This window comes from Colletes latitarsis, chromosome 2, assembly GCF_051014445.1.
Source record: "Colletes latitarsis isolate SP2378_abdomen chromosome 2, iyColLati1, whole genome shotgun sequence".
Lineage (NCBI taxonomy): Eukaryota > Metazoa > Arthropoda > Insecta > Hymenoptera > Colletidae > Colletes > Colletes latitarsis.
The window spans coordinates 21,215,026-21,234,817 of record NC_135135.1 but is presented as its reverse complement, the minus strand read 5'-3'; the positions used below and the strand labels follow the sequence as shown (position 1 = coordinate 21,234,817).

Below are 19,792 nucleotides of genomic sequence, written 5' to 3'. Positions count from 1 at the left end.
GTCTCGAGGTGGTTGGTTCCCCTGGTTATTCGAGCCTCTCTGCAACGCTTCTCGACATCCAGAACGAAATCTCTACCGACACGTCATTCCAACGTCCAGGGCATCCTGGAATCCTACGGAAGGTCTGGGGCCGGGGGAGCCGAGGAGCCGAGGGACGACCGGGTGCGGAAAGCCAACGGGCAACCGACGCCAGAGACGAGTATTCCTCATACCCCCGGCCAGCCCTGGCAGCTCTTAACACGCCGTGTCAAGTCGGGAATCGTCGTCGTGAAAGCGTCTGCTCGTTCGCGCTCGAAAGATTAAAAGAACTTTTCTATAGCTGCGAGCTAGAACGGTCCGCTGGAAATTCGCCCGAATCGGGTCCCCGACTCTGAACCGCAACCGTGAGTCAACGCACCAACCAATTGATACTTTCGCAAACCTATTCGTTTATTTAACCTTGAACCTGTCGAATTTGCAACCAGAAGAACAGGGTGCCCACGAAATCCTCCCTAGTTAAACTTATCTGGAAGTTACGTGTCGTATGTCTGTTCCTGAGAACAGAAGACCCCCAGGATCGAGCGAGTCTCCCGAAGACCCGTTTCTTTTATGATTCGGATAACGAAGAGAAGTTATCCCGAGTCCAGTAAATGTCTAATAGTTTTGGAACCGGGGATTAGAAACAATGTTCGTGATCTACGGATCCAAGAGGTTACAGACATAAGCCTCGGTATTCCGAGCATCGTTACGCGGAACTACGCTCAATGTCCTGTTCAGCGTTATCTGCCAGTCATAGCTAGTTAAATTAATTGGACGTTTGGATACCGAATAACTGCCAGTTAGTACGTTTCCCCAGCGGTGGGGGAAATAGTAGAATTCCGAGGAATGCGTTGATTTTCAAAAGGAGCAATGTTAATTCGCTCCTATACTCGAAAGTATTTCGTAGCGACGCACGAATTAGAAATATTGCCAAGTTGAGAATACGTCTATTTTTTAAAATAATAGGTGGTCGAATTTCGAGGTTGCAAGGGCAAACATGGGTTCAGTTGGTTTTGTTGGACCAACGAAAAAGTTTTGGGCCGATTAAGTCGTCGGTGGTTTGGCGACGCGCGAGTCGACGTCGCTGGTATCCGGCTAGTTTCTCCGAGACGTCGGGTAAGTTTCGCGGACGAGGGATCCGTGTTTCCCGGAAGTGCCAACACGGCCTGCCGAGTCGAGGGATCTCGCGATGAAAACATCTCTCGCCGTCCTACCGGCCGTTCCCCTCGCCAGATTAAAAAACTTCCCCGTCGTGTAAATGCCGGGGCGAAAATACCGAGGAACAAGACTTCACGGGAAGCTTTCGAATTAATTTGCGGATTAAAGAACGCGAGCACGCTGCCAGGAAGCTGCCAGCCGGCTTCCGTCCGCCGCGGAGGGGTACGCGGGTCTTTGACGAGCCGCGGGGAGCCATCTTTTACCAAGCAAATTCTCTCTTTTCTCCTTTATATCGGGTTTCCGGCGCGCGAGAGAGACTCCTCTCGAGATCCACGCCGCGTCGACGGATTCGAGAAGGAAGCGGCTCGACGCGGCGCGGCGCGGCGTCGCCGTTTTAAACTCGAGGCGAGAGAGAAGACGACCGAGCGGGTTTCTTGCGACGATGCGATTCAACGGCGCCGTGGAAAAAAGCCTTGACTCCATCTCGGTTAACCCGTCGTTAATACGCCGGCGAACCCGGGAGGATGGAACAGGCGGAACCGAGGATCGGAGAGCGTCGTTGGAACTCTTTCGAGCGAAAGTTCGTCGCGAGGAGTGGAAATTCGCTGGTCGATCGGTCGGACGAGTGCTCCGAGAGGGCCGGCGTCGCGTCGATTCCGCTCGAACAAAAACCCTGAAAGCATCTGCTCGTTCTCGCCGCGGAAAGATTAAAAAGTTCCATAGTTCGAGACAAACGAACCTCCTCGCGAATCCGCGTCTACGAACCTCCGAGTATCGCGAACGCTTCTTCTAATTTTTATGACCTCGTGTTATTCATAGAGAAATGGCGCGATCAAATTCGAGGATACGAAACAATATGCGGCGCGCGCGTTCGGGGATTCAATTCTTCGACGACAAGTTCCGAGCGTGCAGGAGGATTCGCATTCGCGAACCAACCGATAAAGGGGTTTCAGCGACAAATGGCTCTGTGAAACGTAATAAAATCCGTATGCGACATAAGGCGTCGCAGTTATGACGCTTATTCGCAAGGCAGATGGCTAGAGATCGCGCGAAACGCGCGGATAATGCTGACTATTCTTTCCGAATTCTCCGCAGAACTCGTGGAATTTTCGAACCTTACGCGAAACACGAAGAATTCAAACGCTTCTTGCCAAAGAAAACAAAATTGGAAAAACACCGTAGCATTGTCGGATATTAATGGACGATAAGAATAATTTTACTTTTCCAGCGAGTATCAGAAGTTTTATTGCCTTTTGTAGTCGTCGATATAAAAACAGTATTGTGGAAACAATACTTTGGGAATTTATTTGTCTTTGTACAGATGCTATTTTACGGGAAGTTTCCATTCAACGTAATCCCAATTCCGTCGATTAGTCCGTTAAGTCGTGGTGTATATAAGTCCATTTAGGTTCACTTTCGGCTCCAATGGCCCGTAAACGAGACAAAGGGTCTATATATCTTGGAAATCGACGTCTAAGCAAGAACTTGAAAGACCAGAGTCCGGCGAAAAGCCCTCTGGTGGCAAGGGCGAGAAAAGTCTGTTGGGAAAGTTGATCCGGGTCGGGGGAGTGGCATCAATTAAACCATAATTATTCCAGGGAAATTGCGCCCGATAGTTCCAAACATAATTTTAACAGGGCCGGACGGTCAACTTTATTCGAATTGATAAAATTTGAAACAGTCGTCGGCGCGCTCGCCGGAATATCCTTCTACGAAATATTAATTAAACGGGCAAAATATCGCGTAATTACGTAGTTGGAAATACAATCCGTTGTTACATTCAAATTGAATCGCACGCGGATCGTAAACATCGGAAACGTATCGACGGGGATAGGTTGGAAAGCGTACGGAGCGGGTTCCTGCGATTTAATTAAACTTTCAGCGGAATTCGCTTCGCAGATCTCGTCTTAAGACCGCACTGTTGTAAGAAAAAACACCGCCGGAAGATGCGAAAAACGATTTCCATGATCGTTTCCTCAGACTCGAGAAAATATCGCGGCGGCTCGTTGAAACGTAGGTAATTAAAGCTCTCGACGTACAGTCGTTCGGCCTTGCAATCCTCTTACGCGGGACGAACGCTCGCGACCCACGATAGGAACGATGTTCTGCACTTGGTAAAATATTTCAATTCCGCCAAGCCATGAAAAAAAAACTCGATAAGAGATTCGACCTACATTTCAGACGACGGAGAAATCCGAGTTCTGTTCGCCGATTCAAAATCGATCGAACCGTCGATTTTCCAAGCAAAACGGAGGTAAGAAACGCGTCGCGAAGCGAGAACTACTTTCTAGTATTTACAACAAAAATAGTGACTTTAGAAGCGAGCGTAGCGCTAGGATTCGCGACGATGTCCCTTTTCTTGGCACATATTTTCATAGAAAAATTTGTCAAACGCGTTGTTCAACGAGGGGAATTAAAAGTTTCGAAGACGTTTCCACGTTCTCGTTTACATTCGTTTCGAACGGTAAGAGTCGCTGAAAATTTCGTAAACCGTTCGTAGGTAGCATACGTATTTCCGAGAAAACATTTTACGCGACGTGCAACGTACTTGGAAGAGACAAGTTTGGAAAGTTGCGCGCTGCTATCTGCGGAAAAGTTGAATTTCGGTTTACAAGAGCGCGTTTACGTTCAGGTCAGCAAAATGTTGCAAAGTCGCAGACGCATCAAAGCGACCAACAGACGGGTTTCTCGGTTTTACCGGTCTCGCTGGCCCCCTCGGGAGTCTAGACCCCGGCTTTCGTTAATTAGCCCGCTGAAACCGCGCCGGTGGTATCGCAACCAGCGACCAACGGCAAAAGGGAACGAGCACGTGGAACGTGAGCTTTCCCGGGAGCGTGGATTGCATGCCTGGGGAACGAGCACGTAACGCGGGCTCGTTTTTGGCTTCGGTTCTTTCCCAGTTCTTTCACGATCCCCGGCGAAAGATGATCGCCTCTGATTGCGGAGTGGCTACACGAATTCCGGCTCGCGTTAAATAAATTTCACCCACGGACCGTAATTCGCGTCCCTGGAAACGATATCGCGCTCGAATTTGATAATTCGTTCTACGAAGATTCGAGACCGTGTTCAGAATTTTACACACTCAGTTTACACGATTACTCGTACTCGTATTCGTACGCTATAAAATCGCTATCGTTAAATTGAAAGTGTTTTTAAAATTGCCACGTTCCATTTACATCCGTATCGTTTCCTCGATTTTTAATCGAACGGAAAGCACGGACCGCCATATCGGCCGCGATAAATTCGTAATCGGTAAGAACGCTAATGGACTCTGAACCGTAACGAAAGGGAGGTTGGAAAGGCGCGTTGTTTAAACGAGGACGTTAAGAAAATGGAAGCCAGCCCATTGGTTTTGGGTTCGACGATGGGGTATTTGATTCGAGGGCGAAAGCTCGGAGGCATCGAGGCAAAGATCCCCCGCGAGCCTTTGTTTCTCCCGGGTCTGCAGCCTGTTTGGTTCCGCAACAGGAAATTAACAGCTCGGTTCCGCTTTCTACCTATCCCGAGCGTATTGTTCAGCCCCCGAAGGTAATCTGGGATTTGTCACGCTTCGTGTGTGCTCTGATATTAGACGACCGCCCACGTGACGAGACCGCGATGGAAGCCGCCTATCGCGTCCCGCGAATTCACGGCTCTCGTCGCGATACTTATCGCGGTTAAGTACCAATTAAGTTTCGCCCTGGAGGGGGAAATGCAACCTCGCGCGCTCGACGTTCCGTTAATTGTAATTGCTGTTCGAAGATCTTGTTTCGACGGTCGTCGGAAATCGTGGAACGGGACCGAGGATTTAGGGTACAATTTCCCAAGGATGGAACGAGGAGCGCAAAACACGTTATAACCTTTCTTCTCCGATGGGAGAGACCCCCGACTCTCGTGTTCTACGTTCGTTAAGTGCAATTGCTGTTCCATGAACTTGTTTCATCGGCGATCGGCAATCCTAGGGCGTATCGGGTTTAGTCGAATTGGAGCAAAGTCAAGAGTATCACAGTTTAGAGCACTGCTCGTATACTAGGACGCGTTTAACGGTATTTCTACGAATTGTCCAGCTCCCTGGAAAGCAATTCCGACGTTTCGGGGGCATTACGCGCAGCTGCGTCAAGATACGAGATTACACCGATAGAAATCTGAAATTTGTCGCGAACCCGTTGGTCTAAATTCCTTTCGGAGTAATCATCCGCGCGATAAAGAACTCTGATTACAGTTCGCGAATCGTAAACACGGCTTACATCGTCGTCCATTGTTGGCGTTTATCCTTGAAGTGCGAATACGCGTATAGTCGAAACCAAAGATTAACTTCGATCCGTGGAATACGATTTCAGAATTTTTTTTAACGAACCAGAGGCAAACTTGCGGTACAAAAATTGCGATGGCCAAACGACGAGAGACTCTCGGACCCGTTCGAGCCAATCGGATAACGGCCAACGGCTCGGCCGAAAAATCGCTCGCGAGAATTAATCGCTGCGTTCATATCCCGTTTAACTTCTTCCCGGTTGGCACCGCGACAGCCTATCTTTTCGCATATTTTCCCAGCCACGTTCCTCGGGAACACGGATTTATCGAAAACCGCGACCACGGACCGCTACACCCGCACTAAACTGCAAGATTGCGTGAAACATGGATTTTAGATTAGCCTATGGCCCAACGGAAACACGACCAACGCATTCTACATTTAACGCGATGAGGTTCTTTCATTTCCTGCATCGCTGCAATACGTCGGCTAATAGTTGCAAGGAAGCGATAAAATATTATAAAGGGCGACAGAAGTTTAGTTTAATCCAACGTCTGTCCCTTACTGATCATTTCCACTTGTACAACTGTTCTTGAGCATCGATTATGGCGTGGTATTATCTGTCGTCTCGTCTTTCGTGTCGTCAATTACCAGACAACGTGTACGAACGTTGAAAATGTACGGTTTCCTAAAAATAGCGTTTCATCGTAGGTTGCTGGAGTTGTTGTCGAGTAATTTCTTTATTATGCGGTAAATAGTGGGTCAACGCGCTGAATGCGTTTACATATGCCTCTATTCTTACAATTAGTTGGCCGTGTCGTGGATTCGACGCGAGAAACATATTTTTATCGAGAGAGATCCGAGTTTGTCCAAAAATTCTCTGTGGAAGAATAGCTGACACCTCGTACAAAATTCTGATGATTTCGTGCGACACGAAGCACGTTACAGGAGAAACTTGTTGCACGGAATCGAACTTCGATTTCATGGATCTATCACGAGACAGTGAGGTGACATTTAATGTTTTTAAATTACCAAATTACGTTAATATTATGAATGTTTTGCTTAACGCGTACAGAGTACGATGTAATATGCGGAGAGTATGTGATGTAAATTCGAAATGATAATACGGTAATCGACAACGACTCGATAATCGATATTTGTCGCATTTTTTGTTAGTATCAGCTGGTATTTAGTTTTCTAAAAATAGTTTTAAAACATCGTACGAGTGGATCGAACAAAAAAAAAAACTTTTCGGACGTTGCAAGCGTTCCACTTAAACGAGTGACTTTTGATACAACATAAATTTTAGTAAACATATTGTCGCGGCCAAAATCATGAGATTAGGCGATCTTAATTGCGTGATCGATAGTATATCGATTGTTGACGGCAGAATGTCGAACGCGGGTACGAAATGCAAACTTGAAATCAAGAAAAACAATTATCGGTAAAAGGTAGATAAGGTATGTTATTCGTAGTTTAAGCTTACTTGTTTGTTTTCATCGATAATATGTATTTTAGACAATAAAAAGTTTTATAAGCCGTGCGATGGTTCATTAGTTTCCGTGAAATTTATATACATATAATATTTCCACGTATATTTAAGAGTGTGCGATAAGTATGTATAATTATCAGATTAAATTATTCGATAAATGTACTTATCGATAAGTATACACAAGAATACACAAGAATATGTATACAAGAATACACTACAGTTATCGCTTATGGATCTTGTTTAACCGAGCAATGCATGCAATCTATTATATCTCGAGACAGAGATAATTGGACTATTTTTATAATGAGTGACTTGCGTGTAACTAAATATAAATATTTTTTAAATTATCTGGCTTGTTCCACGAACTGTACTGTCAACACGTTATCTGCGGATTGTGGAATATATCGTGTTTACTTTTGAAACAACTGAATTTGTAAGTCATTGTTCTGACGCAAAATGCATTTAAAGAAACCGTGATGGACGCGCAATCCGATCGAATCGGTTCGAGGTTAGGAAAATTTTTAAAGCGCGCCAGATAGATTCGCGATTCTTCGAATTCGTTTATCAGTGTCAGTGGTAAACATCCTCAGCGAGTGCATTTTTCATTCATAACATAAATGTTCCAACAACCACTTAATCTCTATTTCGAAGGACAACGTGTAACCTGTGCGAGTATTAACCGGTCGTGGCGAAGATAATCCGTATTTCACGGCGGTGTACCGTGTGCACAATCGTGGCCAGAATTCCTCAAAACGTTATATTAGATTCTCTTATTTATCGTTTGTCACGCGGAGCGAATTGATACGCAAATTGCAATTCCAGAACTTGAGCATCGAATACCTCGGAAACTATTAGATTTCGAGACAATCGTCGAATCGATTTCAGCTTGAGACGCGTCGCGAGCAATGCCTGTGTCATGCTGATGGAATTTACTATTGTAAACTTATTAATAGTCAAATACGTGTCCCTTGAAACTGGTAAATCGTAACGCTTGATGAGAAATAGCGAGTGTTTCGTTCTCTCTGCGATTTTTAACAGCTAGCTTCGGGTACCTGTTCGAAATTAGGCGAAGAAAGGATTAAGACGAGTTCGCGTCGGCAGGAACGGCGTTAGGATGTCCGGCAAAAACGGTCGTTCCCAGCCGTCCATTGTGCAGAACGAACCGCGCGTGTTTTTCAGAAGACGCGTCGGGACGCGCGCGTAACAGCCCCGTCATTTTGTCGCTGCGCTATCAGATCGCCGGAAGGATCGTGCAGGATCCATTGTCCTTGGTCGCGAGCTACGGTGGTAATCGTTTAGCCATCCTTGGCAGACGGTGCGAAAAGAGATCGCGGACCGATTGGGCGAAATACACGGTGTCCCGGTGTTAAGTAGGTTGCGAATCGTAAAATTACAGGGCGCTGGTCGCGTTCTCGTAATTTCACGGGTTATGGATCGCGGTGATAACGGTCGCAGGGCCCCTAACAAAGCTGCACAGGGCCCCGGTCTTAATGAACAGGCCTGGCCGTTGAATTTTTCTACCATCGTGGTTCGACCTCGATCGTATCCTCCGGTCCTTTTTTCTTATTCCCCTGCTCGCCGAGAGACAGACCCGGCCCCACCACCGATCTACGATCCACGAGAAACGGAACTGCGCAAAGGCATCGCGACGATTGCTTATTTCCGGTTTAGCCGGCGGCTCGAGAGACGGAGACGGAGACGAAGACGGAAGCGACACGGTTTTGTGAGCTCCCCGTCACTATGACGGAGGACCGAATTCGGGCAATTCTCTTTCTCCGGCGTTTCTTTTCTTTTTACCTCGCCACGGTGATTCGAGAATTCTTCTGCTCGGAGTAATCAAGAGGAGAATGCGCACTCGAGAACGCGACACGGACCGTTCATTCTACGGGATTTCGTCTTCGAGTTCGGTTTCTCCTCGCCTTCGAACAAATCTATCGATCTCCCTTGGAACGAAATAATCTCTACGAATTCCTTGCGCGTTTCACCGAGATTATCGATATATTGTATTCGCTAGGTTCTGCATTTAACACTAGGTTTTATACAATGAGTAATATAAAAATGTTTGTTTTGCATTAATGGCCGCGACACCGTGGCGCGTACGCGTCGCTTTGAAGCTTGGCGTCCGAGCGCATGTAATACGGGGCATGTATCTTGTTCATTCTTCTAGTCGGATGGTCCATTTCTGAAATGAAAACGCGACCAACCCCGAGTAACTGAAAAGTTGCGGTCCCGATATCGGTGCAGTTATTCGAGCATCACGGTTACCGAAAAAAAGAACTGAACCTATCGATTCGGTTACGGTTACATGACGTAAACGCACGCAGTCCACTGGTCGTAAAATTACGATACGTTAACACCGTTAGTTAGGAATCGATGGATTAATTGTAAAATAAATACAGAGTTCTGAACGCGAGTGGTAAATTTGTCGGGCAAAGAGAATCGTGCGCGACGCGGAAGCACGTAAGAAATTTGATCTGCATACTCGGATATTAAACTGAAGAGAGGTTTCTTACATACGGGATCCACCGACTAAGTTTCAGACGAAAGTCCAAAGACTGGAGAGAACATCGTGTGGAGCGGACCTCTGATATCAAAGGTAGGGAGATAAGAGACGCTCGTCGTCGAGATTGGCACTCGAGATTGATACACGCGTGCTTGATTTTCGCTTGTTCTTTGAAGAGACTCGCCGGCCGCTCGAAACCTCTCTCCTGCTCTTCTTCCTTCCACGCTGCAAATATCATTTCGATAAGCAGCCTGGAAATTGCCTGGGCTCCTTCGAAATTTCGAGGCTCGAAATCGTTCGAACGAAAGAAAAGCACATCTTAATTTTCACCTTTGCTCTCGAACGGTAATTCGATTAAAACCGACCGGGAGTTCGATCAAAAACTGCGATCGTCGATTTTTATCAGAGGACTGCGATTCGATATCGCTTTAGTCTCGGCGATTCCACAAATCTGTGCGACCCGTTTTTTGCTCTTTTTCTGTACAACACTGTCGCGAAAGTACGAGGTACATAGCCGCCCACAGATTGGACAATGAAATACCGGGACCGGGAAACAGAGCGATCGGCTCCTGCAAAGGGCTCAAAGATTTTCTGTACAGTATCCCAGGGGCGTCTCTCTGTAATGCAGGAAAATGCTTCCCGGTGAGACAGGAGTCGATAAAATTGTTTTGCCCCAATGGAGGGCACGGTCGATGGCCAAACGAGAACCTTTAATCCTGAGTCTCGCGGATCGAGGTCAGCTGTGCCGGCGAATGCATCCGATGCATCATCCGGTCGCTGGTTTCCATCGCTATGATCGATCTTACCAACGTATTACGGTAAGCAAATACGCTTTTTGTCCATACCGCGGTAATGAAATTGACCACCCATCCACCCAGCCAGCCAGCCTCGTGAAATACTGCAGACCGTGGCTTCGACGCAATGATTCTCGCTTTGATACTCTTCAAAGCGTTTACGCTTCTAATTGGACGTTCTTTCGAATTGCGTGCTGATTAAGCGGAGCCTTTTTGCACCGAGCTTCAATTATGAATAATTGTATCCAATTCTATTCATTATGTAGGACAGCCGCGCGAAACTCGCGGCCCGATCGATCGTTGTTTGCGGTCCGCTTGACTTTTTTTTTATCGGAAGCATTGTCGTTCGTTCCGAGCGGTGATCTTTGAATATTTATGCACTTTTAATAATGTTATCGTATATGCAATATTCCATCCGCGATATTTAGTATACTCTTCCGATTATCCAGTAACATAAATATATTTCTCTTTATCGGAATTTTATTATCAATATACGTTTCGAGGAAACAATTTCTCCTCTTTGAATAACGACGATACGGGGATAAAGTTTATTTCGAAATAAAGGTGACTCCTTTACCTCGTAAGAGACAATAATGTTGTTTCACGACGGGAATTTTATCGAAAGACGTGCGACGCGCTTGCAAAAATTTCTTTTATCCGGAGTATAATACATTAAAACGCCTGCTGCCTACGCATCGTCTGCAAAGTAAATCTGTTCGATTCGTCGAAACGGTTCAACAAAAATACGAGTTCCCCAACATTTCCCAATCGTTTTTCGAGCCAATTTCCCGTTAGATTTTATTACATGCTTTCGACGTACACCCACGTCGCGAATATTTCGCAGGAATTTGAACGAATCATGGAACACGCCTGTTACACGACCGATCCGCTATTTAGCTGGTCGGCGACCAATTCCCTCTGCGTTTTTCCTCGCGTATCGAATCGCGAACAGTCACGCGTTTAATTCACCGCTTTCATCGGCATCGCGCGGGTAAACAACGAGACTTCGCGATTTAATTGGATATCAAACAATAACCGAATTGCTCGATACCATATTCGAGGTACAAAGCGTCCGACGTCCTTTAAAACGTTGCCTGTGTGACACGGTGACCTCTCTGGTCAAATTTTCATTTGGCACAATACGCCGTTCGATTCTAATTCTCGCGCAATTATGTTCGATCGGATGGAATCGTGTCGGTGAGGTAGCGCCTCCTCCGCGGTTCAAATAATGTTCTAACTCTATCTCGTGCAAGTTTCAAAATTTAATACATCAGAGACAACTCGAATAGTTCGATTCAGCTCTCTCTGACGTTCCAACAGATTTAATCATTACATTGATTCACGCTTTTAAGAAATTAATTTCTTCGTCTTGACGCTGTATACTAATTACGTATTCTAAAGAGTGCAATCCTGTTAACAAAGCTATATTATTGTTACCATTAATTTTCCCTAGCCTAGGAATTGATTTTACGATGTCGAGAAGGTTGGTGGATCCGTAAGCTGGGTTCGAGCCCATTTTCAGAGGGTCGCGGGAAACCCACCACCGTCCCTTTTCATCCCTTACGCATCGAAATCTAATAATAACCACAACATATACATATGTGTGCGTACCGATTTGCGGAGCTCTTTGAACACGCGTATAGAACCACGTACAGGGTGCTCTCGAAACGTTGCGATGAGCGTACGAACAGGAAGAAAAATTTCCAAGGACATTGGTTCGTGTACGATCGGATTACTGGGCCTAGATTCGAATTAGGGCTCCCGTAGGACGACTAGCCTAACCAGCCGAGTTATCTGGGTCGTCGGTAGATTCTGTATCCCCAAGACTAATATTCCAAATAGCTGACACCTAACGTATTCAACGATCAATGATGCAACGCTTTGAAGCCCGCATCGTTGCTCTTAGGCGATCGCTATGGACACTTATTCATCTTTAATACGTTCGCTTGGAGCGTTGAGACCTATCAATGGGAATACGCGTTCTTCCTCTCGTGCTCGATGAGTCGAAAATTGTAGTATTTACTTAAAATCTGCCGCGACAACGCGAACAAAGTGAAGAGATATTATCCTTTGAAACAAGTAGAATGAAAATTGATTAAGGAAATGGTTATTCTTTGGTGCGCTCGTTATACAGGAACACTATAACGGCTACATAAGAAACGGGAACCCCGAAAGTCCGAATATTTATTTCCGCGGCGAGCGGATCGGAGAATATGGCGAAATCACCGGCTGAAATTCACGTGACAGTCGACGCGCGAAAAGGTTGATATAAAAACAAAGCAAGCAGCGTGGAAAAAGGCGAGGAAATCTCGCGTGACACGTCCGATGCGTTGATAGAACAAACGGAAATCGGAATATTTCGGGGACATGGCGTACGTACTCGCATTTCCATAGGTACGCGCGTATATAGTTGTACGGTTAGAACTATTATCGAGCCGCAGGTTCGACCAAGGGCCGTGCGGTCACGTGGACCAGATAGCGGTTCACGAATCACTGAACACGGAACTATTCAACGAGAAACGCCGATGCATAATCTATGGTATTTCTCAAAATCGCGCGTCTCGATTACGGACAAGCGAACTCGCGCACGGAAGGAACCCGATCGAACGTGTACGTTCGATAAATTTCAATGGATTTGTGGTAAGTAGCGGCCACGAATACTTGCGCGAGGGGAAAAACTTCCTTTCTCGTCGCGAACCTTTCGGGTCTCCCGTGGTTACGACATTATTGAATGCCCTAAATTTTAAAATTGATTCGTTGTTCTTTCTCTAAGATCTAATAATAATAAAAATTTATGTACGAATCCGGGGATTCGTAGTCGTTGATTTTCGGCGCTCGTCGATACAACAAGACAGGCTCGCGAAGAAGCTGAGAGCATCAGCGACGTCCAGCACGGAATTCTAAAGTGCAAACGACAAAGAAAAGAAATCAAGTCCCCGACATGATTTCGGATAGCAGGAGGCCCCTTAACGACGAACACGACTTGGAATGAGTTCGTCGGACGCCGATGGAGGCTGCGCATTTGCATAATAGCTCTCGTCAACCCCCGTCAAGATCCTCGAACGCGTTAGGGTGACGCGACAAACTTTCTAAATTCTTGCTCCTACGATCGTGGAATCGGAACCATCTACGGAGCAAGGATCCTCCGTCCGGGTCAGTCTAGGTCCGGCTAGGAAAGCTGTCTCAAACTATAGATCCCCAAGAGGAACCTCTGCGGGGCACTTTCCGTGACAAACGAGGACCCGAACTTGAATCTGAATTCCAGCGTTCTCTCCTTTCACGCGAATCCCACGTAATCCAGCCCTTTTCTCTCGGTAACGTTCGCCGTCTGTCCCTCGAGTCACCCTAGAACGCGTATTATCGGAATTCCCGATTATACGGACGTCAATCCCCGACTACCGATTATCCGGACGCTTAATTAAGAACTCGCCCGTAGGAGATAAGAACACAATTTCACCGGAACAGTATAATAATATCGCTGTTACTTTTTATCTTCGGAATCGTAAATTTCAGGAATTGTCTGAGAAAAATAGATCGGTACGTTTGCTTTCGAAATAGTAATAATGTCTGTAATAAGAGAATTAGTTTGGCGATAAGATTGCTCGCTCGTTTAAATAAACAATCATAATGTGCATCGACTACTCATTAACGAAACCGCGCGTCCCTTTTTATCCACCGTAAACTACCTGCAATTCTGTCGTACGGTAGTAGGATAAGCAAATCCAACGTCAAGAGTATAATTAATCATATTTCACTGCACGCGATGTAGCGATCTCGCGATGAGAATTGCGCGTTTGACTTTTTATTTGCACGAAGAAGCGGACAGCTGAAGCGTCAAAGGGCTCGAGTTTCCTCGGGTTACTTTGTCCCAGCTTCTCATTACGAGCGGACGCATTAATCCGACGTGTTTCCGGAGCGACTATTAAAAATCTCACCGGCGCGACCGGCGCTGCTAATTATTTGCGCCGCACGGCGACATTCTTCCGTCTAGCGACGGGGTCGAGACGCGTTTCTGTACCATCGATGCATTTACACGTTCAACAAAAATTACATACTTTTGCGCGAAACCCTTCGGTTTCGGAGTCACGGGGGAATTGTTATTGCTATTGTCGTAATCGCGTGAGCAAAGAACCTTCGGTAACACCGTATAACGAGCAATCGCTTAAAATTAGAATCGAAAGATTTACGTACAATATAACGAGTATAACCAGATTCGAAGTGTGTGGCAATGCAATCAACTCTCTCGACTGCACCGTTCGTGTAATGACCGTTATATCGCATGTTCGTTGGTAATATATTAGGCGAACTATTTGGATCGACAAATTGCCAGATATTTGACTTCTCGAACCTACGCAGATCGAAATCTTTTAAATGTTATTTAATTAAACGTTCACTTTGATCGAGCGAGAGCAGAATTTTTAACGAGTTATTAAGAGTATAGTTAGTACTATCAAAGTAAATAATGTGTTATCGTGATATGGTCTATATCGAACGTCCATCGATCCAACGAGCACCGTCGCAACGGCTCGAGGACAATTCCCGACGGGTTAGGATAAAATCCTGCGATCGATGCGAGAAAATCGCGCGTCACGGACCGACGATCGCTTCTTTCATTAAGCGATACGCTCGTTTCACGCACGGTTCCCTAATCGCTGGTTGCAGGTCGATGAAAAGGGCCGAGGGTGTCGTCCAGACGGATCGTCGGCTTAATTCCGAACCGTTTTCCCAGGCTATCCGGAAAATCGGACGAGATATACGGCCAATGGTAGTCTTTTGTTCCCGAGAACGAAGATTCTTAGAGAAAAGACTCGATTTCCTGAAACCAAATCAGTCGTAACGTTTGGATAATCCGATACTCGTAAACGCATTCAACGATAATCATATCTAGTACCAATAGCGTACACCACGTATTAAAGAAATGAAATTAAATGAAAGAAAAATACGAAGCTACGCGTGTTTTGACATTGTTTATCGTCTAGTAGAAAGGTTGGCTTTATCTTAGCTTCGCAAGCATTTCCTGTAAAAGATTAGATCGATGAAATAATCAGTCTAATCGAAGGAGCGGTCAAAGTCGATCGGCACGAGGTATCGAGCAAAATTGTCTCGATAGGGATTGCGAGTCGTTCGTCATCATTACACCTGGCCTGGTAATTAAAAACTCGCTGGTTCGTGATGAACGACGACTGGCGGACGCACTGATTTTTTGTAGTCGGAAGATGGATCGCACTCAGGCTCGCGTTCCTGCAAAATCGGCGAGAGCCACGCGCAATACCACTTCTTTTCGTTCATTTTTCGCGGCGTTGGTCGCATTTGTCAAAGAAATCTGCAATTTTCCGAGAAGCAGGTCGATCGACTGAAACATATCGCGAGTCCATGCCGTCGATCGTGTTCCCAAGAAAATTCGAGACACGTTCATCCGCTGGACTGGATCTCCGTCTTTCCGTTCAAGTTTCTTTTATCGTAACGTCTATTATTTATTTCTATACATTTTTAACGTCTGGACGGCCGAAACTGTTTCTCTACCGCGCTCCTAATATTCCATACGCCAACGAAAACGCGACGTAAGTCTGGATCGAGCGACACGAGGGTGGATTTGCGAGCATAAATCTTTTTTGCGTTAAGATCGCGGAATTTCCGACCGACCGAAAGGATCGAGAAAGGGCAAATGTTGCATCGTGCGCGGATCGTGTTATTACGTAGCACACGCTCAAAGCAGTCGTTTGCATAAATCTCTGGAGAAATTAAAGTGCACGCGCACAGATGCTGCAAAACGAAATTGTGTAACCATGCGAAGGAAAAATAATTTGCGTACAGCAGAAGTCGCAAGCTTGCGTTTGCCCGGCACTGCGAGCCGTTTTTCTTTCTCTCGTACGTAATAGATTTTCATTTGTCACGGCACTGACACAGTTTTCAACAATAGCGACAACTATCGAGCCGAATTTCGCGTCGAGTCCAAGACTTTTACATTTTGGATTTAGAGAAACGGAACGAATCTTTGACTCGATAAGCGGACGTTGATTATATACCTGTACTCTACACTTTTGCGACTTTGGACAGAGCATGTGGGGTTTGAGAACGTAAAAAGTGTCGCAAAAATGTTTAAAATCGTTTCCTAGTTCCACGAAAGAAACTCTCCTTTCAAGTTCTCGTAAAATTTATACGTATCTTTTACTTGCATTGTATGTTACGGAAGCGATTTGTGAGCATCTATATGTTAGTCTATTTGAGAACAATAAGCAAAAACTATTCGAATCGTTGGAAACGTTATTAGAAGTATCAGTCGCCTTTGCAAAGAAAACGGAAGAAAGGGAAGATAAATATCGTTACATAAGTTGTTGTCACCGTTCAACGATAGAAATCTTCGAATTCGTGTGGTCCGTCAGATATCGGAGAACTGTTCGCGACGATCGATAAGGAGACGCTATAAATAATGTCGTGCTCCATCGGGTGGCAGATACGTTGCGAGGAGCATACATTTGTGACACTTATTGCGCCAGAGAAGCTCGGAACATCTTCGAACATGCGTAACGTAATTTTTTTGGCGACGTGCATATCTCTGATTGCTTGCGTATGGGGGAACAACTTAATTATTGGAAAACGTCAGTGGTGTGACGTTCTAGTCACAAATGAGGACGTTTTCAAGGTAATTTGCCTGATCTTAAGTAACAACCAGTAAATAATATAGTAGCCCGTAAAAGATAAAGTTTAGGTGCACAAAACTTGTTTCCAATGCATATATTTGCTTTTGCAGCCAAGAATTTTTGGAAAACCGCAGATAGGTACGTGCAGTGCGGTTGCCCCCCCTGGCTATTACATTTCCTTCATTAGTGTAACAACTCCACACCCGTGGATAGTGGGTATCAAAATCATCGAAGGTGGTCTTGGACAGGAATCCGTAGACGTAATGGGAGTTTCAAGACCGAGCTGGGCAGTTATCATGAAGTGTATTATTTTTGCTTCGCCCAAGAAGAAAACAACTACCGAAAACACTCCGGCTCCCACGCGTTCGACCACAGTTAAAACAACAACGGTGAAAACAACCACCACTCGACGACCAACGACGACTACTGAACGCACTACTCGAAAACCAGAAACGACTACTGAACGCACCACTCCAGAACCAGAGACGACTACTGAACGCACCACTCCAGAACCAGAGACGACTACTGAACGCACCACTCGACAACCAGAGACGACTACTGAACGCACCACTCCAGAACCAGAGACGACTACTGAACGCACCACTCGACAACCAGAAGCGACTACTGAACGCACCACTCCAGAACCAGAGTCGACTACTGAAAGCACCACTTCAAAACCAGAAGCGACTACTGAACGCACCACTCCAGAACCAGAGTCGACTACTGAAAGCACCACTTCAAAACCAGAAGCGACTACTGAACGCACCACTCCAGAACCAGAGTCGACTACTGAAAACACCACTTCAAAACCAGAAGCGACTACTGAACGCACCACTCCAGAACCAGAGTCGACTACTGAAAGCACCACTTCAAAACCAGAAGCGACTACTGAACGCACCACTCCAGAACCAGAGTTGACTACTGAAAGCACCACTTCAAAACCAGAAGCGACTACTGAACACACCACTCCAGAACCAGAGTCGACTACTGAAAGCACCACTTCAAAACCAGAAATGAGCACTTGTAGGACAGATGACCCCCGCATCATTTGTGTAAAAGCAAGTAAAAATTAGTCGGCAAATGGGCATACATTGAGTGATCAAATTGTTAAATGCTTAAACACGTCCAAGGAATTTAGGATTCGTGTTAAGAATAAAAATTGTGAGCAAACGTCGTTTAAATTCGGATCGATGATTTGTGCCAAGCGTTAGTAGCTAGTTAAAATATAGACAATTTAAAATACTCGACCTAAATCATATCTGATACAAATTCAAGTTGCAATAAACCGTTAATTATTTGATAAAATTGTTTTTCTCTTCTTGATAGACGCGACGTTGATTGCAACGATAATACAAGTATAAACATCGCAATATCGAATAGTTTTTGGTCTGGATGTAAACGTTTTCGTGGCAAATGCATTTTTGAATGCTAAAGATGCGTAACGCCCCGAATAATTTACCAGTCTTTCGTCGCTGAATTACCAACAGAATAAATTAAAATTCCCACGAGGTGTTTAACCGTTGGAGAGAGCTAGCGCACGGAATAACGACGTCGACGACGCTTACGTATTTCAGGTACCATTGATTCCGTGACGGGGATGTAATTCAACGCGCTTGAAAATTCTAAGCACAGACGTTTCGTTGCTAACGCGTTTCTAGGAAATGCTCCCTGGGCGATGGCTTAGGGCTGCATCGCACGTAAGCCACCACTGTTACTTGATTCGCTTCATCATCCGCAACCGACTTAGAAGCGTCTTCCTCTCTTGCTCTTTTTCCCCTCCCCCTTCGCACATGCGCCACGATCCTGGATCCACGCTCGTGAAAATTGTACTCCAATTTAGTAAAATCCGATTTGTATGGATGGTTGGAATCGCGATATCGAGGACTGGATATCGAGTGCCAGCTCCTGTGGAATTTTGATGGCATTTACGGGGTTGAACCGGCGTTTGTAACCACCTCTTTGAAAAATTAATCTTCCCCGTCCCGCTGATCAGCGGTCTTCGTTAAATATTTAAGCGAAAATGAAAATATCCGCTGTTTGAGATGAAACGGAAACGCTTCGACCTTTTGACGGAGCGACTTTATTATTTCAAATAATGGCCCGCGCACAAAAGACTTTTTGCAAACTTTCAACTTCGTTACAAGATCGAAAATTGTCTAAACAGCAAACTTCTCGTAAACATTCGTGTTTTCTGCTTTGGCTTTCTTCGAAAGTTTACTCTGATTGGTTTGATACCGCTATCGAAGCTAATAAAATTAACGATATAAATCGCTTTCGAATCAAGTTCCAATTTTTAAAGTAACATCGACGATTCTAATTAAAGCGATAGTGAGTGAAATCGATAAGCCATTACGTGATTATTACGAGACGATCATCCATCATGAGCAATAGATGCAGTCGTGACATATATCGCAAAGTACAAATAACGAAGGAACGTTATCGCTTGTCTGTAAAAACGAATCGGGCTGGAAAATAAAATTATAACAGCGTTATTGTGCCGTTGCTGGAAAAATTCACGAGTTAACTCGAAAACGTTTATTTCTCTGCAGGAGGATACAGCGAGATTAAAAGCACTTTACGAATTCACCCTAGTTTCATCGCGATCGTACTGCTCATCGATTCGACCTCTTCAATTTTGTCCAGCCCACCCCCGTCCTCTCCTTTACGATTCGCCCGGTGAAAAATTCTCAAAAGAGAAACGCAGCGATGCCCCCCGTACAACGACTACAGCAACAAGTGAGAGCCGAAGAGTTATTGGACCCAAAAGCCTGTAATAATAGCCGCTCTCTGTGCAGCCGGAGTCGAGCGGAATCGACTGCTTTCCTCCGTTTTATTCCGGTGCATCTCGATGAGAGAAAGTCAATACAAGGGAACAGTTTGCCGAGTGGAAAATCGCTACATCGCGTGTCTTGGCGCGAAACGCAGACGTGCCTTCGCGATTACAACAATATTTTTTTT

General features: G+C 45.5%; 1 protein-coding gene across 1 annotated transcript; it reads left to right on the top strand.

Annotated features, from left to right (window-relative positions):
* Nucleotides 1–16,664: 16,664 nt before the first annotated feature.
* On the top strand, nucleotides 16,665–17,907 carry LOC143347223 (uncharacterized). The gene is made up of 2 exons (XM_076776228.1): nucleotides 16,665–16,836; nucleotides 16,945–17,907. Exons 1-2 carry the CDS (start codon nucleotides 16,714–16,716, stop codon nucleotides 17,905–17,907), a joined length of 1,086 nt encoding a protein of 361 aa, XP_076632343.1. The 5' UTR covers nucleotides 16,665–16,713.
* Nucleotides 17,908–19,792: the final 1,885 nt, after the last annotated feature.

What these genes read in the sequence shown, in the direction of transcription:
- LOC143347223 (XM_076776228.1), top strand. Translation starts at nt 16,714, where the DNA reads ATGCGTAACGTAATTTTTTTGGCGACGTGCATATCTCTGATTGCTTGC. An exon ending in CAAATGAGGACGTTTTCAAG is followed by an intron (nt 16,837 to 16,944) that starts GTAATTTGCCTG and finishes TTGCTTTTGCAG; the next exon opens with CCAAGAATTTTTGGAAAACC.